Raw genomic sequence first — 26,525 nt, 5'->3', positions numbered from 1 at the left:
CCTTGAGCGCTGCCTGGCTATTTGAAATATATAGATGGACCTGCCGCCTATTATGGTGGTATTGCTGCAACTTCTGCCTGAAAGATGCCACCGCCGACTCTCTGATCCAGTTTTGACCCATCCGTAAACAAGTAGATTGCGTTGCTCCTCAAGTGTGGGAGGTTTTTCCACTCTGTTCGAGCATATAAACGCATATTTCCTGTTAAAAGTGAGTTTTGGTATGGAGAAGAAATATGCTTACATGTCCTCTCACTTAACTTTTCCAAACAGAGGTTTCTCTTAGCCTTAAGACTGAATTTGCGTTTAGTAATTTTCCTATGATATATAATGGGAAGATGAAGAAATATCATAACGGCCTCCGTTCTGCCGATCTACCCTACTGAGTATGGTGGGAACGGTTGGTTTGTTCAGCGCAGGCTATCTCACTACGATACCGTATAGCAGAAACGGTCGGATGATAGCCGTTTAAACCAAGTATAATATACTTGGTAAGAACCCCCATCTGGTGCTTATGGTCGTCTTGGAAATATAAAGTGAATTTGAGGCTTTCTTCGCCAGCTCTCTTATGTTGTCGTTCCAGTGCAGTACACTGTCTAGGATGACTCCCAGGTACTTTGCGCTGGGGCTGAATTATAGGGGATCTCCCTTTAGGGGGTCTCCTCCTTGGTCTTTCTAGGGTTGTTTTTCTTAATAACGAATGTGGTACCCTTGCCTAAAGTGGCAATGAGTTTATGGTCGAACTGTTATCACCGGAGCTTGGGTGTGACACAGCTCCTCTCATTGCGGAACTGGCAGCTCCTTCTGGCATTTGATGAGGGACAGTCCCGTTTTTTTACTTTTTGTAGATTTGTTTGGTGTTTGGAAGGTACATAATTTGCTATGGGGGTTTTCCCGATTTTCCATTCGTATAATCACCTATATCTCGGAGACTATAAGACCTAGGAACACCAAATTTTAGTCCAAGATGCCTTATGTGAATACGCATAATGTGGAATTTCCCTCCCTCCCCCCTCTCCCTCGCAAATGGCGATTTTTTCTAACTCCCGTAATTCTTGGAATTTCGAACTAAAATTTTGCAAATACCCCCAATTAGTTATTATATGTCCGTATGCCAAGTTTCACTATGATAGACCGATTTAACAAGAAGTTAAAGCCATAAATATATTTGCCCGCGGCTGTTGTTGATGTTGCTGTTTGGTTGACTGCTAACATGTTTACACAGACACGAATAGATGCGCCTAGGCATACATACACTCACACAGACGCAATTGCTATGTAAATGTGCAATTATACACCATTTTCGTGAGTTCGAATACCGAGAAAGGTAAAATCGATCAAAATTTTTTTTTTTTTAATTTTCTTAATTTTTTTATTTTCTATAATTATTGTAAACATATGTACAGAGTATTTCAAAGTCGGGAAACCCGAGTTTAGCTTTTTTACTTGTTTTAACTTTCGTTTGACTCACAACTTTAGACTTAACTCAACAAATTGCGATGTTCGAAAAATGTGCGGTTGTTTTGTATACATTTAGTAATTTGCTAATTGAATAATATTTACGTGGGATATGCAAAATATTTTTGATGAAGATTGTTCAGAAAAACTATAAGGCTTATATTCTAGTGATTATTTTTATTTGGAAAAATGTCTTTCTTAGTGTTTTTAATCAAAACTCCTAGCAAAGCAAACAAGATTAGAAACCTCCAAAAAGCCATTTCTGTTGCCCCGACAATTGATTTTGAGGCGAAACTTAGGCGGAAGAGATTTCTGTGGCACCCCTGATTAGCTTAGTGAAAATTTACATCACACACAGAAGACGTGGCAGACTCCACAAAGTATACAAAGTTCTTGATCAACATGAGAAGTCGAGTTGATCTAGCCCTGCCTGTCAGACTGTCTGTCCGTATGAACACTTGGATCTCAGAGATCTCAAAGTGTATGCTACACGAGTTTTTTTTTTTGTGTACTCCGAGATAATAATTCTATACATATTCTTATTTTACAGCTTATAATAAAACATGAGTTTCTTGTAATGTAAAAAAATTATAGAAGATTCACAATAAATTAAAATTGAAAATGTTCAATTCTATAATTCTATCTATAATTCTCTTCTATAACTCGATCAGTTCATCTAAGCTCACTGCCTCTTCGTCAGGGTAATAAATTCGATTGCCTACTGCAATGAATACTCAAAACAGCATTTGTTTTTACGATTTAGTCCCTATCTTTAATTGAAAATAATTGTATATATATTTATGAAAATATTTTATTTTGTTTATAAAAACCCTTACCTTACGCTTAAAATGGAGTTAAGCGTATTTAAATTCATTCCATTCCTTAATTTTGATTTTACCAAGTTTACCTGGTAAATCAAACTAAATTTAGCGTTTCCAATGTCGTTTCTGAGGTCCTCACGAAAATGAGGACCCAATACATTTTTAATAATGTATGTACATTTAGTGCGATGCAGCTTAATTCTAGACGCGGTATCGCTGTCGCAAAATTTTTTTTTGGAAAGGGTGCCTAGATGGTCGATGGGAGCAATTGCAGTGTGCTTTGTTACAAAGAGGCAAAGTGCTACCTCTTGCTCAATTGTTTTTGTTGGCCAAAACCAATTTTTTCTTTTTGTGCAAAGCCACTTCGTGCACCCCTATGTTTTCTGGTTGCCGCGTGGACACGCAGGTCGCAAAGCTTTGCAGTTAACCCGCACTTGCAGTAGCTGCAGTAAGCCCTTGTGGAATCCGTAATATCTTTGCGCAGCCACTCTTTAAACTCGGCGCTCTGCAGCCACACCTCGCGAACATTTTGTTTGTATAATTTAGACATTTCTTAATTCAATGAAGACAAATTTTGCACACAAACAGTTGATAATCGAGCATCAAGGTAATTTTGATCGAGTTTATTATCGAAAGTCGCTTATCGCTACTTCATGATTCATGATTTTCAGTGTTGACAAAGATAAAGGGACAAAATATATGGTGAAAAATAAAGTAAAGCTAGAAAAAGGCTAAATAATTTTTTGTAAAGCTAGAATTCTAGAATTCTAGCGAGAAACAAGCTAAAATGGCAGCACTGGTAATAACGGACAGGCCCACTCGACAAACAATTTTCGCAGTTTTTATAATAAATACATTATTGGGTACTTGTTGTGTCAAATATATATTTTACTTTTAATTTTTGTTTGACTCACACAATAAGACTTAACTCAGCAAAATGTGATGTTCGAAAAATGTAATTTTCTATTTGAGCCAAGTGGGCATCTCTATTGTTCGGTTGTTTAGGAAGCTATATGTGAATGTTAGTGTTTTAAGTAGAGATTTAGTAACTTGCTAATTTCATAATAATTACATAAGATATGAGAAATATATATTTGATGCAGATTGTTCAGAAACACTTTAAGGTTTATATTTCAATGATTTTTTTATGTGGAAAAATGTCTTTGTTAGTGTGTTTAAGCAAATATCTAGACAAACGATTTGAAACCTTCCAAAAGAATTGGTTTTCGGTCGAAATTTGGGAGAACGATATTTCTGTGGCGCCCCCGTATATTATTTTTGTTTACAAAATTGTATATGAGCTTAGTAAAAATGTTTTTTGAGTTAGCAGAAGAATGAAATGTATTTCTTTTCTCATAATAACAAACTTAGCTATATATGTATGAAGGAACAATGTTTGTAAAAGAACTAAATGCAAAAGCAAAAATAAATTTAAACGCGAATTTTATTACTGAGTTACTTTGAGCACCTTTCTATTCGAATATATCGTAATGGTTTAAAAATATATTTGTAACATTTTCTTAAATTAGTTAAATTCTATTGTTTCACTATATAAATAAGATACAACAAGAGATATCGGTAAAGTCGAGCAAGCCCGGCAGTGTAGTACCCTGTACCCAGGTAAACTTCCGACACTGAGGTATATGCGCCTCTAGTAGAAGCAAAAAGAGGAAGAAGAAGAGCGAACTTGATGCTGCAGCTTGTGGGCGTAGTACCGGAGTGAAATTGTTTTGCTAATTACTTTTCTTAGAGTCTCGCTGTTTCTTTCACCGTTTTTATGACTCAGCTTCATCCGCTGTGCTCTCCTTATCGAGATTGGGGGCGCTATCTAGCACGCTCTCTAATCCGATGGTGGCGTTTTTTTTGAGGTAGGTACACGCTAGTTACGTTCCACGCCATCTTCCCGTATCTTTAGTGTAGCAAATCTTCTGCATCTTTAATGATTTGCAGGACCATATACTGGCCCTTGTTATTGGGTTTCACATGCAGCACCTGCCAATCATCCATGGGCACCTCAGGATTTTGCCATTTTAGTAATTTTAATGGTCTGCTACACCGGCAAGACACGTGAGAAAAAGACTTTCGCTTTTGGTACAGAAGGTATCTTCGTCCTGTCGCCATCTTAGCTCCCTCCCACGGGGCATCCATCGATGCCACTACCTCAGTCACCCATTTTAGAGTCGTATCGTCCTTGCAGCTCAGGATTTTCACTCCGTTGATCCACCCCGCACCGACAAAAGAGGAGAAAGCTGCTTCTGGATTCGCCATCTATTGCAGCAAACCTTCGAGCAGTTTCTGGTCGGCCCACGTTAACTTGCGCCTCTCCTCTGGGGTGAGGTTGCTGCTGCTGTTGAGCTGAGCTCTCATTTTCGGAGTTGCTTTATATTGCTGCTTTATCATGCCCTTCTCCGTCCTTTTGTTTTCATCCTTACAAAAGGTTTCGGTACCTTTTCCTCGACCTCCGCTGAGATGCTCCTGCAGTCCGAGCCAACGGCACTGCTGCGCTCTTCCATAATTGCTGTCGTTGTGGCAGTAGCTTTGGAATTCCAATGGCCTTTTCAATCACGGTAGAGGTGTGACCGCTTGCGACACACTGACATCCTAACCCTTGTTTTTCCCTCTGATATCTCCAGCTTAATTTTTATATCGGGGAATCACCCCTAGTGTTTTAAGCCCATCCGGTTAGACGTGTAATTTGCCTGCTGTACAAACCCGTCAAGATACAAGACACCTTCGCCTCTACTAGACACCGTATCGCCTAAGCGTGTAAGCACGCAAGTGATACCAGATGCAGCAAAAAAAATATAACAAATTTGCACAGCGCACACACATAAGGCATCTTTGTGCAAAATTTGGTGTCTCTAGCTCTTAGAATCTTTCTCTTATAGATCCAGGTCTTCATACGGACAGACAGACAGACAGGCAGGCAGGACTAGATCGGCTCGTCTTGTCACGCTGGTCAAGAATATATATACTTTATGGGGTCTGCCACGCCTCCTTCTGCCTGTTACATTTTTCATTTTATGTACAGGGTACAACAAATATAGTGTATATTAGCTAATAAGCTCATTTGAAATGTTGTATTAATTAGTTTTTATTTTATTTTATATATTTTAGAACTTAAAAAATCAAATCATGACGACAAATCTTTGGGTAGAGCAGGTAAGAATATTTTCTTGGACAACAACACTCAATGTCTCTATCGAAAATAATTTTCAAATAGTCTTGGTATGACTATAAGCTGAGATGGGAACCTAAAGAATATGGCGGAGTCCATATGCTCCATGTTCCTTCTGATCATATCTGGAGGCCTGATATTGTTCTGTACAACAAGTAAGTCCTAAAGTTATGACTTTTAATTTAAATTGTTCTGAACTATTCCGGCAGTTTATGAAATTCACACTTATAGCCAATAAGATTGAATCGTTGCTTCTGAAAAATTTTTTAAATGTATCAATACGTAATTTACAAGTCAGCTTGTTATTGCTAACTGTAGGTCCCTCTGCTTTGAGGTAGCATCTTCTGCGCAATTTATCTTAATCACAAAAATGAAGCAAGATCCCAAAAGTGACATAATATTTTGTGCGAATAGAAACCACCTGCGAAATAACAAAGTTATCGAATAGCGTTATTTCGCATGCCTCAAAGTACGCATTATCACTTTTTCCAAGAATTCAGGACCCAATCAATATTCAAAATTACCTTTACAAAAACATTAATTACAATGCTGAGTTACAGAATGAAAAGGCCTGGTTTCAAATAATAAAGATTTTTAAAATAGACTGCAGGGTAATTCATGTTCTTAATATCAACATAAATTGTTCATCGCTTTTTATAGTGCGTAAACAATAACTATTAATGTTATTTAAAACTAGTTTGATCTCGCTAAATTTTTATAATACGTAAGCACACCAGATGAAAAATTAGCTGAATTGGCACAACAGGAAATAAAAATTTTTCATTCATAAATATACTGTAATTTACGTGGAACCCATAGTTTTCCTTGAACAAATATAATATTACAAATATTTCCTAACAAAACAAAACGAAACATCACATTTCGCCTCTAATTTTTGGTAGTAGGGAGGCCTTGAAGATGAATAGAGTGGTACAAACCAAATGTCTTCCTCAATAAGTTATTGCTAATTTTTAGTTTGTTTACAAAAAAGTAATGATAAATGTCGCATTCTCGTATTGAAAAATGGGTTCGATAAAATAGGCTCATCTTCCAGCGTTCATAATATCATTTTGGTCACTACCATTATTTGAATGGATATCAATTCTAAATTATTTGTCAAGAACTCCAAGTTATATTATACTTCTATAAGTTTCGACTGTAACTAATAAAATTCAAATCACACAACTGTCGTTAAAAAAAAACAATAATACCTTAGGACAATAGTAATCTGCATATCATCTGCACAGCAATTCTTAAAGCATTAATACTATGTATGTATGTACTTAAGTATATATCTACATGTGTAGTACTTATGAGAACACTTGGGAAAATAATTTATTGCTCGATGTACTTTATAAAATGAATGAATATACATATGTATGTTTTTACGAGTGCAAGGTCGTTTTAAATTGAAGAAATGATTTCATTTCCTTAAAAACTTATCCAATCACAGATCAACGGTGGTTGTGTGGCGACTTTAATAACGCTTAAATATATCGTTTATTTAGCATATTGTACATTCATAGGTAAATAAAATGCCAGCAATATGTTAAGAAACGAAATCATTAACGTCCTCCCATTTCCATGGCACTATGGTTCTTTGTCCCTTTTTTTTTGGTAGAAATTAAAAAAAAAATTTTTTAAATCTTTAATGGTTTTTATTTTAAAAATTTTCGAACTAAGCGAAAATAAAATTAATTTATAACTGCTTTAGTAAAACATGTGCTTGCGATGCAGGCGGAGATTATTTGTAAGGTTTCAGAGTGCAGTGTTCATTATAAGCAAAACAATAAGTATTAATGCGAAAAACGATAATCAAGGTATGTAAAATTATATTCCATAAACGATTAAGTGCGTTTAACTATTTTCGTGTAATTGTGTCGTGTATTGTTTATGGGTTGTTTTTTAATTTTCCTGAACACGTTGCGCCATATTTCGTGGAATATGTACTTTTGTATGGTAAAGAGTTACAAAAATTTATAAATGTGGAAATACTAACTAATACATATGCATATGTATATTATGGAATTACTAAATAACTTCCTCCCAATTTGATAGTTTCCGGGAAATTTTCTCTTATATAGGAGAATACACGTATGTGTTTAGAGCTGCCTAATATTTGGGGAAGCAACAGTCGCTCAGGAGATGCAGTGGAGCAGCATATTTTAAAGCGACTACTTGACAAAGCGTTACTTATGGGCGAATTGATGTTATAAAAGAAAAAGTCAAAGCATTTGTGAGCTACATAAACCAAAAAGCATTTGCCGCAATACAATAAAACTATCAACATATTCGAGAAAAACCCCGCAGAGAAAGATATAGCTGTAGTATTGAAAGTAAAGAAAAGTTTAGCGGTTATACTAAAACATGGGCTTTCGAAAATTAAATACCTTGGTATAAGGAAAAATGAAAAAAAGGGCGAGTATAATGGGGGCATCCGAATATAATTATTTTTAACTTTAAACCGGGGCAGACTATTTGAATTAAATATTTAATATTTTAAAATTAATTTTTTACAATTACTTCACCGTTATTTTAAATGTACGAGTATCTTTGCTCTCAGATTGCAACGGTTATATGGCGGCTATAAGAAAAAAAGGACAAAAAAATTCGCCAATAAATTAAATTACAAGCCCATAGCTTTATGACTAAATATTTGGTGTAAATCGTCCATATCGGTTATGTTACGGATAGAGCAAAAATCGGTAGAATCGAAAAAGAAGCTTGTAGTTCTTCTGTAGTTCTTGAGATACCAAGATATAAGTAAAAACGGTTAATATCTCAAAATTTAGAATTTCTGCCAAAAAAGGGCAAAAAAAAAACCATATTGCATTTGCCTAAATCGTGTGACTTCATTTGTGTATTCTTCGATATCCGAAAAATATTGTTATAGGTTGATAAAACTGCTGTGTTGAAAATAGTTGCCACCTGATAGTATAACCTTTCGTACGCGAAACAAACCAACAAACCTGTATTTTTTAATTCACGATACAAATCCTATAAAAAGAAAGTGCACTTTTTATACCCTGTACCCAAAGGGTATACTAGTTTTGTGTGAATGTATGTAACAGGCAAAAGAAGGCATGGCAGACCCCACAAAGTGTATATATTCTTGATCAGGATGACAAGATGAGCCACATCCGTCCGTCTGTCACAAGGATTTCAGAAAGTATAAGAGCTAGAATGATCAAACTTGGTATCCAGATTCTCCTAAGTCCGAGAAAGTACAAGTTTGAGTTTTTTTCGATGTGGATATCAAGTTTGGTTATTCTAGCTCTTATACTTTCTGAGATCCTTGCGTTCATACAGACGGGCAGATAGGCGGACATGACTTTATCGACTCGTCTTGTCATCCTGATCAATAATATATACACTTTATGTGGTCTACCATGCCTCCTTCTGCCTGTTAAATACATTCACACAAAACTAGTATAGCCATTTACCCTTTGGATACAGGCTATGAAAAATGCACAAGTAATATAGTTTCAAATTTTCATTATTCAATCTACCAAATAATTTAAATATAAAGTACATTCAAGTCATACTTGAAAAATCGCTAGCTTTTTAGCGAAAACGACAACAAGATTTAACTATTTATCAAATGAGACGCGGTGTTCTTTGATTATTAATATGGCTTTTAATGGCTTGGTAATTGTGCAAAACGATGTTGAATGTGCGAGAATTATTTAGCCAGTGATTTGCCTGCTGCCGCTACAAGTCAGCGGGCCGGCATAAGAAAAGTAATGCACAAAGAGAGCGCCACAGAGAGCGCAGTAAAGGGCGCGATAGAGAGCGCAAAGAAAAGGCTTAGAAGTTAAGTAGGGTGCTCCAACATTCCGGCCCCTTTGAAGGACTCCCGGTCTTTCAAATCCACACGGAGCACCGCCAACATCGTGGACTGGTCGCCTAGCAGCACCGCTGCCTCCAACAATCCTCCTATGTGAGGAGGTCGGGGAAGAATGAACCACCAATCGATTCGTCGCTCTGCCGCATAGTCCGTCAGGGCGTCTTTTCTCCGCTCGAAAGCCGACGGCATGTCCCTCAGCAAGCCGCTTGTTCCCGCGAAGTTCGTCACGTTGTCGCTGAAGACCATTTCCGGCAGGCCGCGCTTCCCGATGAACCTTGTAAAGACGTTAAGGACAGTATCAGTGGATAAATTAGCTACCAGTTCGAGGTGAACGGCCTTCGAGGCAAAACAAACGAATACCGCTACGTAATTTGTAACGGGCGGTCTTCCGCGTATGCGATAGCTACCATGGAATGGGCCGCAAAGTTCGAGTCCACAAACCCTGAAAGGTCGACCTTCTCGAAGGCGATCACCTGGCAAATTTCTCATTATTTGCTCAACTAACTTGGGCTTGCATCGAAGGCAGTTATGTAAAACTGCTGAGCAAACCCTACGAGTATTTATCACCCAAATCTGTTGCTTTAGCAGCCCAACTAACATCTTAAATCGCCACAGCTCTTGCCACAGAGTTTTGGCCGCTATGACGATGGGGCACAAAGGTCCAAGTTGCTCGGACAAACGAGATAATATATCCCGCTTTGTCGGCTTCAACGAAGTAAAGCTATCCTCATGCAGATGGTAACGAAATACATCATTATGAGAAGCCAGCATGTCGTCAACATAAAAACAATTTTTAATGACATTTAACGCGACATGGTGACATCGAGCATAAATATTTGCCAATTCAAACAACAAGCGCACAGCAATAAATGGCGCTGATGCAGTCCCGTATGTTACAGTGTTCAACTTAAAGGACTGCAGCTCATGACAGGCGCTTTCTCGCCAGAGAATGAGCTGGTACTTTTTGTCTTTTTCAGACACGTTTATTTGCCTGTACATCTTGGAGATGTCGGCAGTAATTGCGTATTTATTCAACCGAAAATTTACAAATGTTGAATAAAGCTCCCTCTGAATAGTCGGCCCAACCATTAAAGTGTCATTTAATGATAGGGCCGTTGACGTTTTACTAGAAGCGTCAAACACCACACGCAATTTGGTTGTGGTGCTTTCAGGTCTCAGGACACACTGATGAGGAATGTAGTAGTGCTGTCCTGGAGGAGGAGATTCAAGAGCAGACATATGCCCAAGATCACGATACACTCTCATGAAGTCATGGTACATGTCATGGAGAGTTTTGTCTTTTATGAGTTTACGCTCAAGTTTTAGGAACCGCCTTTCAGCAGTTCGAAAGGAAAGGCCTAGTACAGTGGGATCGGGTTTGAACGGAAGTTCGAATTGGAAATGACCTGTAGACAGGCACTGTACTGAATTTGTGAAGTGTGCTTCACAGGCCCTTTGTTCAGCTGTCTGGCGCACAGCCTTCGACTCATTTGGGCTCCGATCGAGTTCCCAAAAGCGTTGAACTAAGGTGTCGAGAGAACAATCATTAACTTGAGCGACAACGTTAACGCTGAATTGTTGAGGAGGTATTTGCCCTGTATATCTTCCAGCAACAACCCATCCCAGCAATGTCTTGTGCAACAATGGAAGACAGGAATTGAGCTCGATTTGCCCAACGCATAATAACTTGTAAAAAAGTTCAGCGCCTAGGAGAATATCAACCCTGGCTGGCTTATAAAATTCTGGGTCAGCCAACTCAAGGTTTGCGGGTATTTTCCAATTCGATGTGGGTACAAAGTTACCAGGCTGACAAGTAGATATGGATTTAAGAACCCAAAAATCAGTGCCAAAGCTGTGAGAATTCAATCGAGATTGAATATCAGCGCACACCTTGTGCCTACTACCAGTAGTGGTTCCACCTGCCATTACAATACTCACAGCTGTGTCTTTACGCTTTAATCGAAGGCGCTGTGCAAGGTTCTCAGTCATGAGGTTCAACTGTGAGCCGCCATCAAGTAATACACGAGCAGGATGGTAATGGCCGAATCTATCTTTAATTTTTACGACTGCTGTGGCAAGAATTACTTGATCGGCACTTAAAACGTGACCTAAGTACGCTTCTGGAGGTGCGACTGCGTGTGGAGCGGGTGAATTTGGCACAGCTACAGAGTATCTGTGCAACAACGAATGGTGTGGTTTTGAACACACCCGACACTTGGAAGCCTCGCAGCTGGAAACTATATGGCCCACATTCAAACAATTGAGGCACATTTTTTGAGTCTTAGCAAACTCAAATCGCTGCATAACAGATATAGAACCGAAGGAAGGGCAAGAATAAATATTGTGATCCGCAGAACCACAATATGTGCACTTCGAAACCGGTTTTGAAGGCTTTGAAGGACCCTTTGTGCAAGAAAACGAAGCTTTACTATTTCTTGCAGGTTCTACTCGCGGTTTATTTGGAACCCGAGTTGTCTCTTCAGCCGCTAAATATTGGTATCGCCTGTTTAACTGCTTAGCGCAGTCATCCCAAGAAGGCAACTTGTCATAATCGAGCTGTTCCTCAAAACGAGATTTGGTTGCATGATCAACTTTGGCCATAACCATATGTATGATCATTGCATTCGAAATGTCCTTTTCACTTCCCAACGAAGTTAAAGACGCATAAATGGCAGAAACAGTGTCAATGATGGACCGCAAAGTAGACGCATTAGGTTTGGTCATACTTGGGATGTCAAACAATTGCGAGATAGTGTCGAAAAATATCAAACATTTGTTGTCGTACACAGACTTGAGGCTAGCAATGGCTTTCGAGTAATTGCAGTCCGTTAACTGAAACGGTTTCACAACTCCTACAGCCTCACCTGACAAGCACGACACCAAATGATTAAACTTCTCGACGTTGGTCAACGAAGGATCGTCATGAACTAGGCTTTCAAATAAGCACATAAAATTCTTAAATTCGGCATGCTTTCCACTGAATGTAGGCAGCCGCATTTTGGGTAACTGGGACCGTTGACTGGCCATCATAGAACAGTCATGAGAAGTCTGACTTTCAACCTTTTGTTTCGTTGCCTTCACATACAACGCCTTAGTTGAAATGCACAAATCCTCAAGTGGCCCTCTACTATCGTTACTTGGATTGAGACTATCCAAATCTGCCTGAAGCCCCATAGCTTTCTTTATGTAATCTTCTAACAGCTCGAGACGACACTCGAGTTCTGTTTGCTCAAACGAAATTGTCTTTAACTGAAATGCTGTTCTCATACGAGCAATATCAGCGCTAACCTTATCAAATTTCTGCAAGCATTGTACTAGTTTAGAACTAGATTTAGCTACTACTTGGTGCTTCTCAGATTCCGACATGGTAGAGTATAACCAAATAAACTCTAAACAAGTTGCAAATCAAACAAAACTGAAAACCGAACTTTCCTAACAGCCCTCGCAAATAACAACGCGCTAACAGCAAGAGACCAACTGAGATGCACACAGATTACGTACACACGCACTCAATACAGTATGCACGCAAGCAAAGTAGCAGTCCAAGCGACCGCACAAACAACAACGAAATCTGCAAGCAGTCTCAGCTGTACTCAGAAAATAGGCGTCGATTACAGCAAGCACGCTTGTAGGCAACGCTAATCCGAACGGGTAGCGGGGGGAAGTTCGTTGGCCCAGCGACAAGTGTAGCCGAAAAAAGGCGCGCACAAAGGAGAGAGCGACAAAATTCTTTTGCTACGCTAGCGGCGCAAGCAACAACAAAGCTATGGTTGTATGTGTGCAGCTGATGCAACAAATCTTCACCAAAAACCAACACAATAGAAACAAATAACTTTAAAATATTTGTTTATGTTAAAAATCAGCTTAGTAGCCCTTTTTTAATTGTTGTGGTTTGTTTTGCCTCGAGGTTTTGTTAGTAGTTATGTTTATGAGGGTGTATAATTATGTTAATTTATGCAAGGTGTGGTGTATGTGTGTATATGTATGTATATAATATAATTTGTGTATGTAATGTTGGTGCACAAAATAAATCAAGTGCCAAAAATTGAGTCGGCAGCACACACGTACTATATGTACATACGTATGTATGTATGTAAATAGATTTTTCTCCACTTTGCGCTTGCACGAATTGCAGCAATTAAACTTGTTAATGCTTTATGCTCAATTGTTGGCACAGAATACCTGCAAGCTTCCAAAGGAGTCCACCGAAACTTCCCTGGATTCCGAGCGACGATCACCCATTAGCCAAGCGAAACGATGCACAAGTAGGGCAGACAGCAGCTCCACAGTCCAAACGAATGTATGTAGTTGATGATATCCAGAAAGGCACCAAGCTCCAAATCCAAATCAAACGAAGTAATCACACGACCGCGCACAAAAACCAAGACCGCAAACAATCGAGAAAATAATCTTGAGAAAACCGAAGTCCCTGCTCGGGCGCCAATGAAAAATCGCTAGCTTTTTAGCGAAAACGACAACAAGATTTAACTATTTATCAAATGAGACGCGGTGTTCTTTGATTATTAATATGGCTTTTAATGGCTTGGTAATTGTGCAAAACGATGTTGAATGTGCGAGAATTATTTAGCCAGTGATTTGCCTGCTGCCGCTACAAGTCAGCGGGCCGGCATAAGAAAAGTAATGCACAAAGAGAGCGCCACAGAGAGCGCAGTAAAGGGCGCGATAGAGAGCGCAAAGAAAAGGCTTAGAAGTTAAGTAGGGTGCTCCAACAATACTCATTTCATTAAGTTCGATTAAAAATATTTTTTCTTTTCTAAGAAGTTTATGTAACTAATAATATTTGGTGAAGTAGGCCTACAGAAAGATACAATGCAATCGAGATAATAGTACCAGACATCAAGGGCGTACGCAGGAGGTCTGTTGCCCCCCCTCCCCTGTTAAAAAAATTTGCCATATAAATCATTTTTAAATGGATCGTGCATTATTTAATCAAAATTTTAATTTTTTGGTAAAAGCTGCGTACGCCCTTGTCAGACATAATAATTTTCCCGATTTTAGAAGCAAATGTCCTTTAATTTGAATTTATAGACAATTAAATATTAAGCTTCATTAGTCTTGATTATTCGCACCGAATAAGGTTTTCTTTAATATATATTTTGCATTAAAAGAAATATAAAAACTTTAAGGGTGATTTTCTCGTGTGACAGCTTACGCTAATCAGCACATATATTAACAGTTCAACAAAGGAAGTCTGCGAAATAATGTGTGGAAAGTGTTAATTGTTACATGAGAAAACCATCTTCAATGCTTTTGTATGGATAATGAATATACAAAATAATGATATCGTGTAGTGCCGATGGTAACTTCGAAGTGACGCTTGCAACAAAAGCCACAATTTACTCTGAAGGATTAGTTGAATGGAAACCGCCAGCAATATACAAGTCATCGTGTGAGATAGATGTAGAATATTTCCCATTTGATGAACAGACTTGTGTTCTAAAGTTTGGCAGTTGGACTTATGACGGGTTTAAGGTAGGTCTGTCAAAATCTACGCACGATATATACATTTTTATAACGAGTGTCTCCTTTCTCTTATAACAACAATCACTTCATTTTATTACTCTATTAATTTTTTCAAATACTAAATGCAGTCCTGGGCCAAGAGCTCACATTAAGCGTTTTGTATTTGGACTTACGATATCCAAATTAAGCCGCACACGTAAACGTACGCAGCAACACATAAACACATTAACAAATTTTAATTTAGCTTACCTTTCTATCGCATTGAGTAGTTAATTACAAAGCAAAAAGCTCTTTCGTTGTCAGCCACAAAAGCAAACAGGAAAAGAGAAAGAAAAGTTGAAGGCAGAAATTTTAAAATAAATTTATTTTAATAATATTATAATATGTGAATTAAAATGTAACAACAACCTATAAAGTCAATTTTATAATTATTCTTTTTTTATTTTTGAGTTTGTCAACATGCTGTTTACCCAACGCCCTTTATATGTTTGACATACACTACATATTTTGTACATAATTTTAATGTATGTTAATATTTCATTACCAATACGGATTCTAAAATAAATTATTATTAAAGTAGATCTGGATTTATTATATTTTATGGAACTGAATGTACCGTTATTATTGACTTGGTTCCTTTTTAACAGATGTTATACTCAAATACTTAAATGTTTATCATAATCATAACTAAATATTTGAACAGGATCCTGATTCGATTTTTTTATTTTTGTATTCAACATAAAAAAGTATAATTAAATGCACCAGCAAACTGTCATTTGTATATTTACTACTATATATTCAGTAAATAATAAATTAATTAAATTCAGCAAAATCTATATTCATCTAAATTTTTACGCATTTAAATACATACACAATGAATGCTCCGCGTCCGCATTTGTTCGTCATAAACGTAACAGTTATAAACTTTTAGCTATAAAGTGTAAAGGTAAAATTGGTTAAGAAAGTTATGGGTATCCCCACATATTACGCTTTACCGTAGTCTAACCTAATTTATTAACACGAAAAGATATAAGGCACGAGATGGTGTGGTCTTTCTACAAACTGTTGATGATGTTGTGTTAGGAATAAACTATTTTAGGAGTTTTGACAAAATACACGCAATTGTTATAAAACTTATACACATATATCTTACAGATATTAATTTAATTTATTCTTTGCAAATCTCTGTATACATATTTTGATGGTCAATGTCTTATATCGTAAAGGCAAATATATTCATATTTGTCTACAATGATAACATTGTTCATTATATGTACTATATATACAACTTATATTACCATTTTGATCAAATAACAAAGACGCAAACACGTACTATATGTAAAAGCTATCGTACATTTTAAAATGGTAATAAATGTTTTTCTTAGGAAAATTAAAACGTTTACTATACGTACTACTTATATAACAGTAATTATATATGAAAACTCATTTCGAAACAGATTGATCCATTGGTATGCTATGGTAACACAGGAGTTGTATTCAAAATATGTATTTTTCAGTGCTGATGGTCATTATGAAGTGACACTTATGACAAAGGCAATAGTCTATAGTAATGGACTGGTGATTTGGCAACCACCTGCCGTCTATAAGTCTTCTTGTTCAATCGATGTTGAATATTTTCCCTATGACGTACAGACGTGCATCTTAAAATTAGGAAGTTGGACCTATGATGGTTTTAAGGTGCTAATATAATCTTTTTTAACCAGAGCAAAATTATATTTTTTTGAATTATATTAGTTGTACCTCAATTTACATAATTACCAGCTATACTTAAAAGAGCTATAATAAAAAATTACATATTTGAAATTAAATTTGAATGACAACTAATTTGATCATAGCAAATTTTTAGTTGATAGCTTTAACTGCATATTTTAAATTTTATGGATATGCCCCGCATCGTACTCATGGCAGTCACATTGCATACATATGTATGTATGTGCATATGTGTGTATGTGTGTGCATATGTATGTATGCATATTGTAGCCCGCGGTTAATCTTTGCAAGTTTTAAAAGTGGTGTATGCATACTAAATACTTATCGGGCAGGAAACCCAAATTATCCATAAAATTTATGTTGAGAGTGTGAAATGTTAATAGTTAAAAATTGAATATTCAATGATGTTATGCATGGTTTTACATATGTTTGCATTTATTTTGCATATGTTTTGCATGTGTGCATAAAATATTTAAAATTAGAATTTCACGTGATCGGCATTAGTTGTCAAGTTATTTAATTTGCGCGATTCCTTACCCCTTTTTTTTAATGGAGACATATTTTATGTTTCAAAAATGAATGCGAATTTTATAATGTTTTAAATTTGTTATTTATATAATTGCCTTATAAAAATTAAAAAATTTTGATTACGGAAAAAGCACAAATAGTCAATAAAGAAAAAATGTAATTTAAATATCTTAAACAACTTTACAACTTAATGCTCTATAATAAAACTCAGGCAATAGTATACAACTGCGGAGTTTAAATATGTTTTCACACATATTAATCTTTTGATAGAAATTATTACTTATAGAATTACACATATGCATAACAACTAAAAGTTTTGAATATATATCGGGCTGGCAAGCCGCTTAAAAATAAATATGTAATCTTATGAAACGAATTTTTACAAGGCAAGTGCATTTTTGCGATGATCCGTTTTACACATAAACTAATACTAATGCGATTTTATGACTACAATAGCAGCATTGATAACGTTTCTGTTCATTTAATAATAAAAATAGTTACCTAAAAATGTTTTTCATTTATGAATGTTCTTGAATTTATATTGAATTATATCCTTCAGTTTGCATGGCTTAAGGATGCTATTTTCCGAATACTATAAAATCGTTTTTACAATTGGACACAATTGCACACTTAAATAAACAAATAAGAACTTGTTGATAGTATTGCAAAACCATTAAACGTATACGGTATAATTGACTTGAAATAATAACGTATGTATTTAAAATGTAAAAAAATTTATCAAGCAAGTAGCTACACTTTTCATTATACAAAACTTGCTCAATGTAGGTTCAACTATTTCCGAAATCCAGCCGTTCATTCAGCCGGTCGAATAGGCCAGACATGTCTAATTCGACACATACGAGTATATACTTATCCGGAAATGTTTCCTTCTGTATGTTACATATATTGCATAAATCTAATATACCGTTTTTTGGCCTTACAGGATTACATATGTATATATGTATAAAACTCAAAAAGACTGTGATTGATTGGAAGAAATATAGGAGTTATAATAAAATTTTTTTAGTGGAGATACATCATGTCCGTCCTTTCCCTGACTGAAGAATCCTGATGTGTCTTTTCGGCACCAGTGCACCATGCTGAACCCGATTAAAATTAACGTACATATAGTGATTAATTTAAAAAAAAAACAATTATGTAGCATGAAACGAACTTTTAGGTACTTACTCTCTGGCTATAGTTAATTCAGACTTAATAAGCTTGCATAACTATGAAGCATTCGGAGGATCAATTTATCAACGTGGACATCTTTTCATACAAAAGCAGAACCTCTTGGGTGGTAAGATTCATCGAGGGCTTAGCCTCTCCAAACACCATATACTCGTAGCTAGAAAATGTACAAGAGTCTAATATACTCGTACATACGTGTATACTATATACGGGTATCTAGTCATGAGTTAATTCTTGTGTGCTGTTGGCCCGCTTTACTTTTTTGGGTGCTTTTTATTGAATCTTTTCTAATATTTTGTCCGTATTAGCTAGATTCAGCATCTTTCGACACTATATTTCCAACAAAATGAAAAACACTGTTTTTTGCAATTAATGAGTATGTTTGATAAATTTATGTTACATTCTTCAACAACATTTATTTTTAATGTACACTTTTGATACTTACTAAAATACTTATTTTTTGTTGTTTTGTATTTTGTACATAAGATAAGAACATATGACCCAAAAAAATTTATTTTTATATTCAAGTCTCCGAGTATGCTTTTTTATTCACTGCATTGGCATGATTTTAATTTAGATTGCATGCGATTCTTATAAAATATTCTTTTAGTATTCATTGAATATTCAAAAAGGTTGCTTTTAATAAGCTCATATGCATTATCATATATATATATATTTATTTAGTGTTTTATTCCCCCGAGTTTCGAGGTCATAATTAAAAACATATAAATATTTTTGTTGTATATGCTTACGCATATATACAAGTATATATACAAGTAGAATTAAAAAATATATTCTGATGAAAAATCAATAAGTAAACTAATGGTGTGGATGAGGAATATATTATTATACATACATATAAGTATAATATATTTGTCAATCGTGCTCCCGCAAGTTTTTTGTGAATTGAATACAGTTGATGTTAAGGTCTTCCATTGAATTGGCAAAATACTTGTCTTGCTGACAATGCAAGCACGACTAATTATCCACTGATTTTATGTAAACCTTGACAAATTGTATAATCTCAAAGGTACTAAATGCATGAATAACTTACTTAAATCTAAGCGAATAAAATTTCGAGTATGATCGCCATATAAAAATATGGATAATACAATTTTAATTTTTTTACACGTGTGCATTTGGCAATAAGTTTCGCACAGGTGAGTTTACCTGATTAGGGATTTCTTTTACTTTCAATTATTTATTACTTTTAACAGTTTCTACTTAGCTGAACCATACAATTTAAGTTATTATACCCTGTACCCAAAGGGTACAAGGGTATATTAGTTTTGTGCGAGTGCACATGGAACACACAGAAGGAGGCTTGGTAGACCCCACAAAGTATATATATTCTTGATCAGCATGACAAGCCGAGTCGATATAGCCATGTCCGTCTGTCCGTCTGTCCGTCTGACCGTCTGTCCGTCTGTCTGTCCGTCTGTCTGTCTGTATGAACGCAAGGATCTCCGAAAGTATAAGAGCTAGAATAACCAAACTTGGTATACAGATTCTCCTGAGACCGAGAAAGGACAAGTTTGTTCATTTTTTCTGATCCAACCCCCCACTCCCCCCCTATTACCAATTTTCTATAACTCCCATAATTCTTGGAATTTTAAACTTAAATTTGGTAGTCGCATTAGGTTAGTAATCATATATCCGTATACCAAGTTTCATTATGATAGAATGATCAAAAAGAAAGTTATAGCCATATAACCAGGCCCAATGCACACATACATACATATGTACAAGTACACAAACACGCATAAGGCACGATTCTGATGTAAATGTAAATGTATGTATGCATGCATGGAATATTTTATATTTAATTAGTTAATATTTAGTTAATTAATTAAATTAATTTAGTTAATTAATTAAATTAAATTAATTAATTAATTAAATTACTTTTTTGTGGGGTGGTACAGGGTATTTAAGAGTTGAGCCTGCTCGACTTTAGCATTCCTTTCTTGTTTTATATTGGATAAGAACGGCTGAATTTGAAGAATGTAATTTATAAATAAATGAATATACAATAAATAAGGAATAACCATAAACAGCTGCATCAGAGTCATATACTTATAAAACCAGGTCACGCAATCGAAAGCATTTGCCGGCCCGGCCCTTGACCCCCCCCCCCCCCCCCCCCCCTCCCTCCTATGGAGGTTTTCCCGATTTTCCATTCGTATACTTGTCTTTATCTCAAAAACTATAAGAGCTAGCGACACCAAATTGAAGTCCCAGATGCCTTATGTAAATACGCAGAAAACGTCTATCTGATGGCCCGGAAAAATTAACAAACTACCCCTGCCTAGGGCTTATGGGCACCTGCATACCAAGTTTGGTAATTCCAGCTCTTGTACCTTCTGAAATCCTTGCGCTCGTCCAGACGGACGGACCGACGGTCAGATGGACTGACAGACGGACATGGCTAAACCGACTTCGCTTGTCATCCTGATCAATAATATATACATATAGTTTGTGGGGTCTGCACGCCTCCTTCTGTGTGATACATACATTCGCATAAAACTATTATAGCCTTTTACCCTTTGGGTAGGGAGATGGATTGATAGGGGTGAGGAAGTTTAGTTTAGTTTGTGCGATGAGGAAGATCAATCGGGTGGTATCTTCTTAGACGACGAATGGAGGTGCTGTTGTCAAGCACGTTAATTGCGAGGGGATTGGTGTGCCTATCCAATTGCTCCATGTGGGCTCTGCTCATACTGGTAGTCTCCGAGGTCGTTCTGAATGTCCACGGTTGAGTGGAATAGGTGCACATTGGAGATGATTCTGAACGCTTTGTTCTGAATCTTTTGTAAAATATTACAGTTGCTTCTGCTGGTAGTGCCCCAGATCGGAGGCCATAGGTCCACATGGGTTTTATTATAGCCTTATAAATTAAAAGCTTGAATCGCAGCCTCAGGGTGAACCTTTAGCCAACAAGCCAGAGATGCTTTTTGAGCCTTTCGTACAGCTGTGACCTTTTGCTGAGTAGGTAAGGTCTCCAGGTTAATCTTCTGTCTAGCACCAGACTCAAATACTTGGCTGTATCGCTGGTAAGGATAGTTGAGCCGTTCAGTTGGACCGGGGGGGCAGTCTCCTCTTCTTAAGGCAAAAGTGGTTTGAGTGGACTTCTGGGGGTTGACCATCATGTTCCATCTCTTTAGCCAGATGTTAGTGGTGTCAAGCTGCATTTGGAGGATGTCAGTGGCAGTCTGTGACGAGACATCGTTTGCCGAGAAGGCAGTGTCGTCGGCATAGGTGGCAGCCAGTAATCTTCTATCTGTCAGCGGTATGTAGTGTATAGAGGACTGGGTCCAATAATCTTCCCTGAGAAACTCCGGCTCTGATGTCTCTTATATCGGAACCTTCATCTCCACACTTCACGAAGAACTTTCTGCTCTCGATTTTAGCAATATGTAGTACGGTGCGGGTAGGGCAATCTTCAGCTTGTAGAGCAGTCCAGTCTGCTATACTCTGTCAAAGGCTTGCTTGACATCCAAGAAGATTGCTGAGCAATATTTCTTTTCCTCGAATGCTTCCAAAATTTTAACGACAATCCTATGGCATTGTTTAGGTGTGCCATGACATTCTCTGAAGCCTCCAGTGTTGCTCGGACTCTGCGCAAAAATAGTCTCTCAACTACTTTGGAGAGAACCGCCAATAAGGTAATCGGATGAAATGAGGCAGGGTTCCAGGTTTTTGAATTATGATTATTTCAGTGCATTTCCACTGGGTGGGGAAATGTCTATAGACCAAATTTAGTTCTTATACTTTCTGAGATCCTTCCGTTCATACAGACGGACAGACAGACGGACATGGCTATATCGACTCGCCTTGTCATGCTGATCCAGAATATATATACTTTGTGGGTTCTGCCACGCCTCCTTCTGTATGTTACATACATTCGCACAAAACTAGTATAGCATTTTACCCTTTGGGTACAGGCTATTAAAAATAATTAACAAGAAAGGAATGCTAAAGTCGGTCGGGCTCAACTCTTAAATACCCTGTACCTCCCACCAAAAAGGAAAAACGAAAAAAAATTAAATTAATATTAAATTTATATTAATTAAATTAAATATAACACCAAAGTCGTCATTTCTCAGAGCCTGGATGAGAATCTGGATGATAAGTTATTGTAGCTCTTATACTTTCTAAGATCCTTGCGTTTATACAGACGGACAGACAGACAGACGGATATGGCTATATCGACTCATCTTGTCATCTGGATCAAGAATATATATACTTAGTGGGACCTGTTACCCTCCTTTTGTGTGTTACATTTGTGCACATATTAAGAAATAAATATATTAAAATCTTTGTTTGTTTGATTAAATTTAAAAAGGCTGTGGACCTACATCTCACGAACATGGATGAGACGAATAAGACTAACAAGCAGGTAGTTATACAATATCATGGCGTAGAGCTTATTCACTTACTTGGACCAACTTTTAATTAATCCAAAAACACCCATTGCATTATAAATGTAGTGGAGATGTGATACTGGAATTGAAATGAGTTTCAACGCTCAACGTCTTAAAACGTTACTAGTGTATGTTCCGCCCTTTTTTTAATTAACAGGTAAAATAGCCTAGGTAGTCTAGGTCCGAGAGAGGACAAGTTTGTGTTTTTATACTCTGCACATGAAATGTGCAAGAGGGAGGTGAAAATGTAACAGGCAGAAGGACGCTGTGTGTACGCTGTGTGTACACTGTGTGTACGCTGTGCAAGTTTGTGTTATGTCATAGGCACAATCTTTATAATAATATTAAATTTAATAAGCACAAATAAATTTAAAGCGAATAATATTAGTAAAATTAGGTACGGGGTTTTCAGAATATGCCGTTCTAACTACTTTTAGTGTTAGACCATCGAAACAAAATGGTTTTCGATTTCTTTATCTGCAGCTTTTCTTTTAAAGCAGCTCCCATTAGAAAAGTTAGAAATTTATTAAAAACATAAAATATTTCTATCCGCCGTTTGTACGCGCATTTTATTGCGGCCACTCTAGTTCAAATTTGAGTCAAAAATTCCAAGAATTACTGGAGCTATGGGAAATCGGTAAAATCGAAAAAAAATCAATCTCGTACTTTTTCAGACTTAGAATAATAAGCAAGTTTGGTTATTATAGCTCTTATACTTTCTGAGGTCCTTGCGTTCATACGGACGGACAGACAGACGGACGAACAGACGGACGGACGGACATGGATATCGCTCATCGAGACGAACATTGCTATATCGACTCGTCTTGTTATACTGATTAAGAATATTATGGGGTTTGCCACGCCTTCTTCTGTGTGTTACATACCCTGTACCCACCCTAACAAAATAAAATCAAATAAAATTAAAATATTTGTTCAATAAATTTATAAAAATATTAAAATCGGCCTATAGAAGCGAGCCCAACTCTTAAATACCCTGTACCCCCACGAATAATTTTTATATTAATACTTAAGAAAATTAATTTAATTTAATTATTTATTAATTAATACAAAATAAATAACGTGTATACATACTACTTATGTTTATGTATATTTTCATAGATGTGCATCGAGGTTTTATCTACATATGTGCGTCTATGCGGGCGTATGTGTGCAGTCTTGAATTCTGCCAAATCAGCAGCAATAACAACATCTGATTACATTTATAGCTTTAACTTTCTTAACAATTGTCATATCATGATGATTATTATTATAATGACAGATAAGCACTAACTTGATGTAACTGTCGATTTAATTTCAAATAAAAAATTTTAGTAGTTATGCCAAATCACTTATAGCGGGGAAGTGAGGGGTATATCAGCATAAAAACAAGTTTAGTTATTCTCGCTCTTAGCTTAGTAAAATACTTTTGAGGAGAAAACACACAACAGAAATGAGAATTTACTATATTTAGTATATGTAAGCCTCAATACTAGTATTATTTTAATGTTTCATTTAACTTTTGCGGTGAAATACCTATATTTTTATTATTTATAAATAAAGTAAGTAAAACGATACAATTACTATGTGATGAAATTACTAAAGATATAATATGCATAGAATTTTCATAAAAATTTTTAAATAAGCAATTTATACACTCTAAACGAACTGAACTAAATAAGAAATTTAATTTACTAAATGCTAAGCCATTCTAAAGTTATATACATACTTTTCAATTTTTAATGGCGCGAATAATAAATGTTAAATATGTTCAATCCAATACCTTGCTTTATTGCCTTTTTAAAAATTAAAAATGGGGTTTTATGTTATAAAAATGTTATTTCCAACTACCTTTATGTTTGGGGCTTTTAAAAGGCTAACCGCCTGTTCAGAAGAATAACAAGAAACATGAAAAACCACATTTCACTATCTAAATAAAAACAGAAGTGCTAAAGAACTTGATATATTAAAAAAACATTATCCTTCCAAAACTGAGTATTCTCTGGGAGGTTTGCGTTATATGTGGGGATTAAAGTTAATAAAGTTATGAGAAACAAATTCGTTATTCGTTATAGCAGCAATTTCCATTAAGAGTCTTGCTTTGTTTTGTGCGCGAACTTTTCGCTTAATTTGGATAAATAAATATAGGTACTCGTACATTTACACTGATTTCAGTCCACTTGTTCAGAGCTTTAGTTTACAATAAGGAAGATGAAAAAAAATTGTAAAGCACAACACATATGATTAACAGCAACACATATACAGTCCAATTTTTATTACGAAAAATATATACCTCACCCAAAACTCCCACATTTTCCACTAAACACAAACAATACTTACGGTTTAAAATGCAATGATTTGGAGCTTGTTTAGAACGTAAATTTTATAACAATATTTATTATTCCATGGTGCGCATTTGAATATGTTTAACATTAGAATTAAATTTTACTTATCCTGCATAAAACAAACTTTGCATGTTCATGTAAATTCAGCTGTTTTGGCTTAGTTTTGTTTTTAGTTGTCCATATTAGAATAGGAAAATAACTTTTTTGTTTCTATTAAGATCTTATTTGAACGACCTTGCGCCCAAAATACCTAAGGAAATTGAAGCATGTCTCACTGCTTGACCACAGATTATTCTCTAGATTCCAAAAATTGCGTATTTTTGTATCATTGGGATTGGTTCTTAAAGGCTAAATATATATTTAGATAAGTGTTACCAACATTTTAGTTTCATTTTTTTCTTTAAGTAACTGCAATCTTTATATCCGATTTCAATATCTTAAATGAATGCTTCGAGATAATGTAAGTTCTTTTTTAGAAATATAATTCATTGGATGGATCAGAGTGTACACTTATCTTCGATACTACCGAAGACTCTTTTCTTTTTTTAACTTTGTATACATCTACGTATTATTTTTTTTTAAGTGTCTTAAATTCCCATTGTTATGTATGTATTGAGTTTGAGAGCTTACAGCTGCTATAATCAAGGGAAAACAAAACTAGAATTTCTGAAGTACTGACTAAGCTTCTGGGCACCGATAAAAATAATATTTAAATATTGATACTGACAAGCTTAACTTTTTTTTTGGTGCGGCCCCCAACCGCATACCAAATTCAAAAAATAAAAATTTGATGATTTGACCAAAAGTCGGTTAATTTAAGAAGCGCTTCCAAATTAACATGATGGCCTTATTGAAGTTACGAAGCTTTTTTTATAATTAGTTCTCTTGTCTGTATAAAACCAAAAGTCTACATGCATTCTAATATTATATGTAAATTACTGGCAATATTTCTCGAAATCCATGCACAATACTAAATAAATAAAACTGCAATAACAAAACAAAACTTATCTGTCTAGGCCAATAGAAGTTATTTTTAAATGTTTATATTATTTAATCTTTTCCTTGATTACATATTTATAAATGCATAGCTTCGTTTATTTGAATATGGCATGTAAATTATATTAATCCCACGTTATTAGCTTTTGAAGAGATTAACCTGTAAAGGAAAACAATATTAATATTTAAATATAGTTAAAAAATTAGATGTTCATACATCTATAAGCTGTAGCAATATTAAAATTAAGGGGGAAATATTAATGTTCATCAAATTGCTATGTTGTAAATTTTATTTATTTTATTTTATTTAATCTTAATATATATATTTTATAATTTATTTTGTTTACCATATGTTTAATAACCCTATTTTCTTTATTTTCTTAATAATTATTATTATTATTGTATATTCCAAATATAAGTAAGTATTTTTAGCTTTCCAAAACGAGATCGAAAACTTTTTAAATATACTTTTTTTGGAAGGAATTTAGCAATGTTATGAGGCAAATTACAAATATTTGTGCATTTTAATTT

General features: G+C 35.7%; 1 protein-coding gene across 4 annotated transcripts in view; it reads left to right on the top strand.

The window, feature by feature from the left end:
* The window catches only part of LOC115628082 (acetylcholine receptor subunit alpha-like), a 40,291-nt gene that overhangs the window by 578 nt on the left and 13,188 nt on the right, over positions 1–26,525 (top strand). For 2 of the 4 annotated variants that reach the window (XR_003995740.1, XM_030524056.1), the window contains exons 2-4: positions 5,394–5,438; positions 5,500–5,609; positions 14,614–14,794. Coding sequence is in view for 2 of the 4 variants with exons in the window: in XM_030524056.1 (XP_030379916.1) it covers positions 5,394–5,438; positions 5,500–5,609; positions 14,614–14,794 (336 nt within the window). In the remaining 2 variants the exon portion in view is untranslated. Of the gene's footprint in view, positions 1–5,393; positions 5,439–5,499; positions 5,610–14,613; positions 14,795–16,302; positions 16,484–26,525 lie in introns of those variants that run through there. The other 2 variants (XM_030524059.1, XM_030524058.1) reach the window with 2 other exon arrangements.

The sequence above is a fragment of the Scaptodrosophila lebanonensis genome, unplaced genomic scaffold (genome assembly GCF_003285725.1).
Source record: "Scaptodrosophila lebanonensis strain 11010-0011.00,11010-0021.00 unplaced genomic scaffold, SlebRS2 tig00000101-arrow-pilon, whole genome shotgun sequence".
NCBI lineage: Eukaryota > Metazoa > Arthropoda > Insecta > Diptera > Drosophilidae > Scaptodrosophila > Scaptodrosophila lebanonensis.
This window is presented reverse-complemented; position numbering and strand designations above follow the sequence as displayed.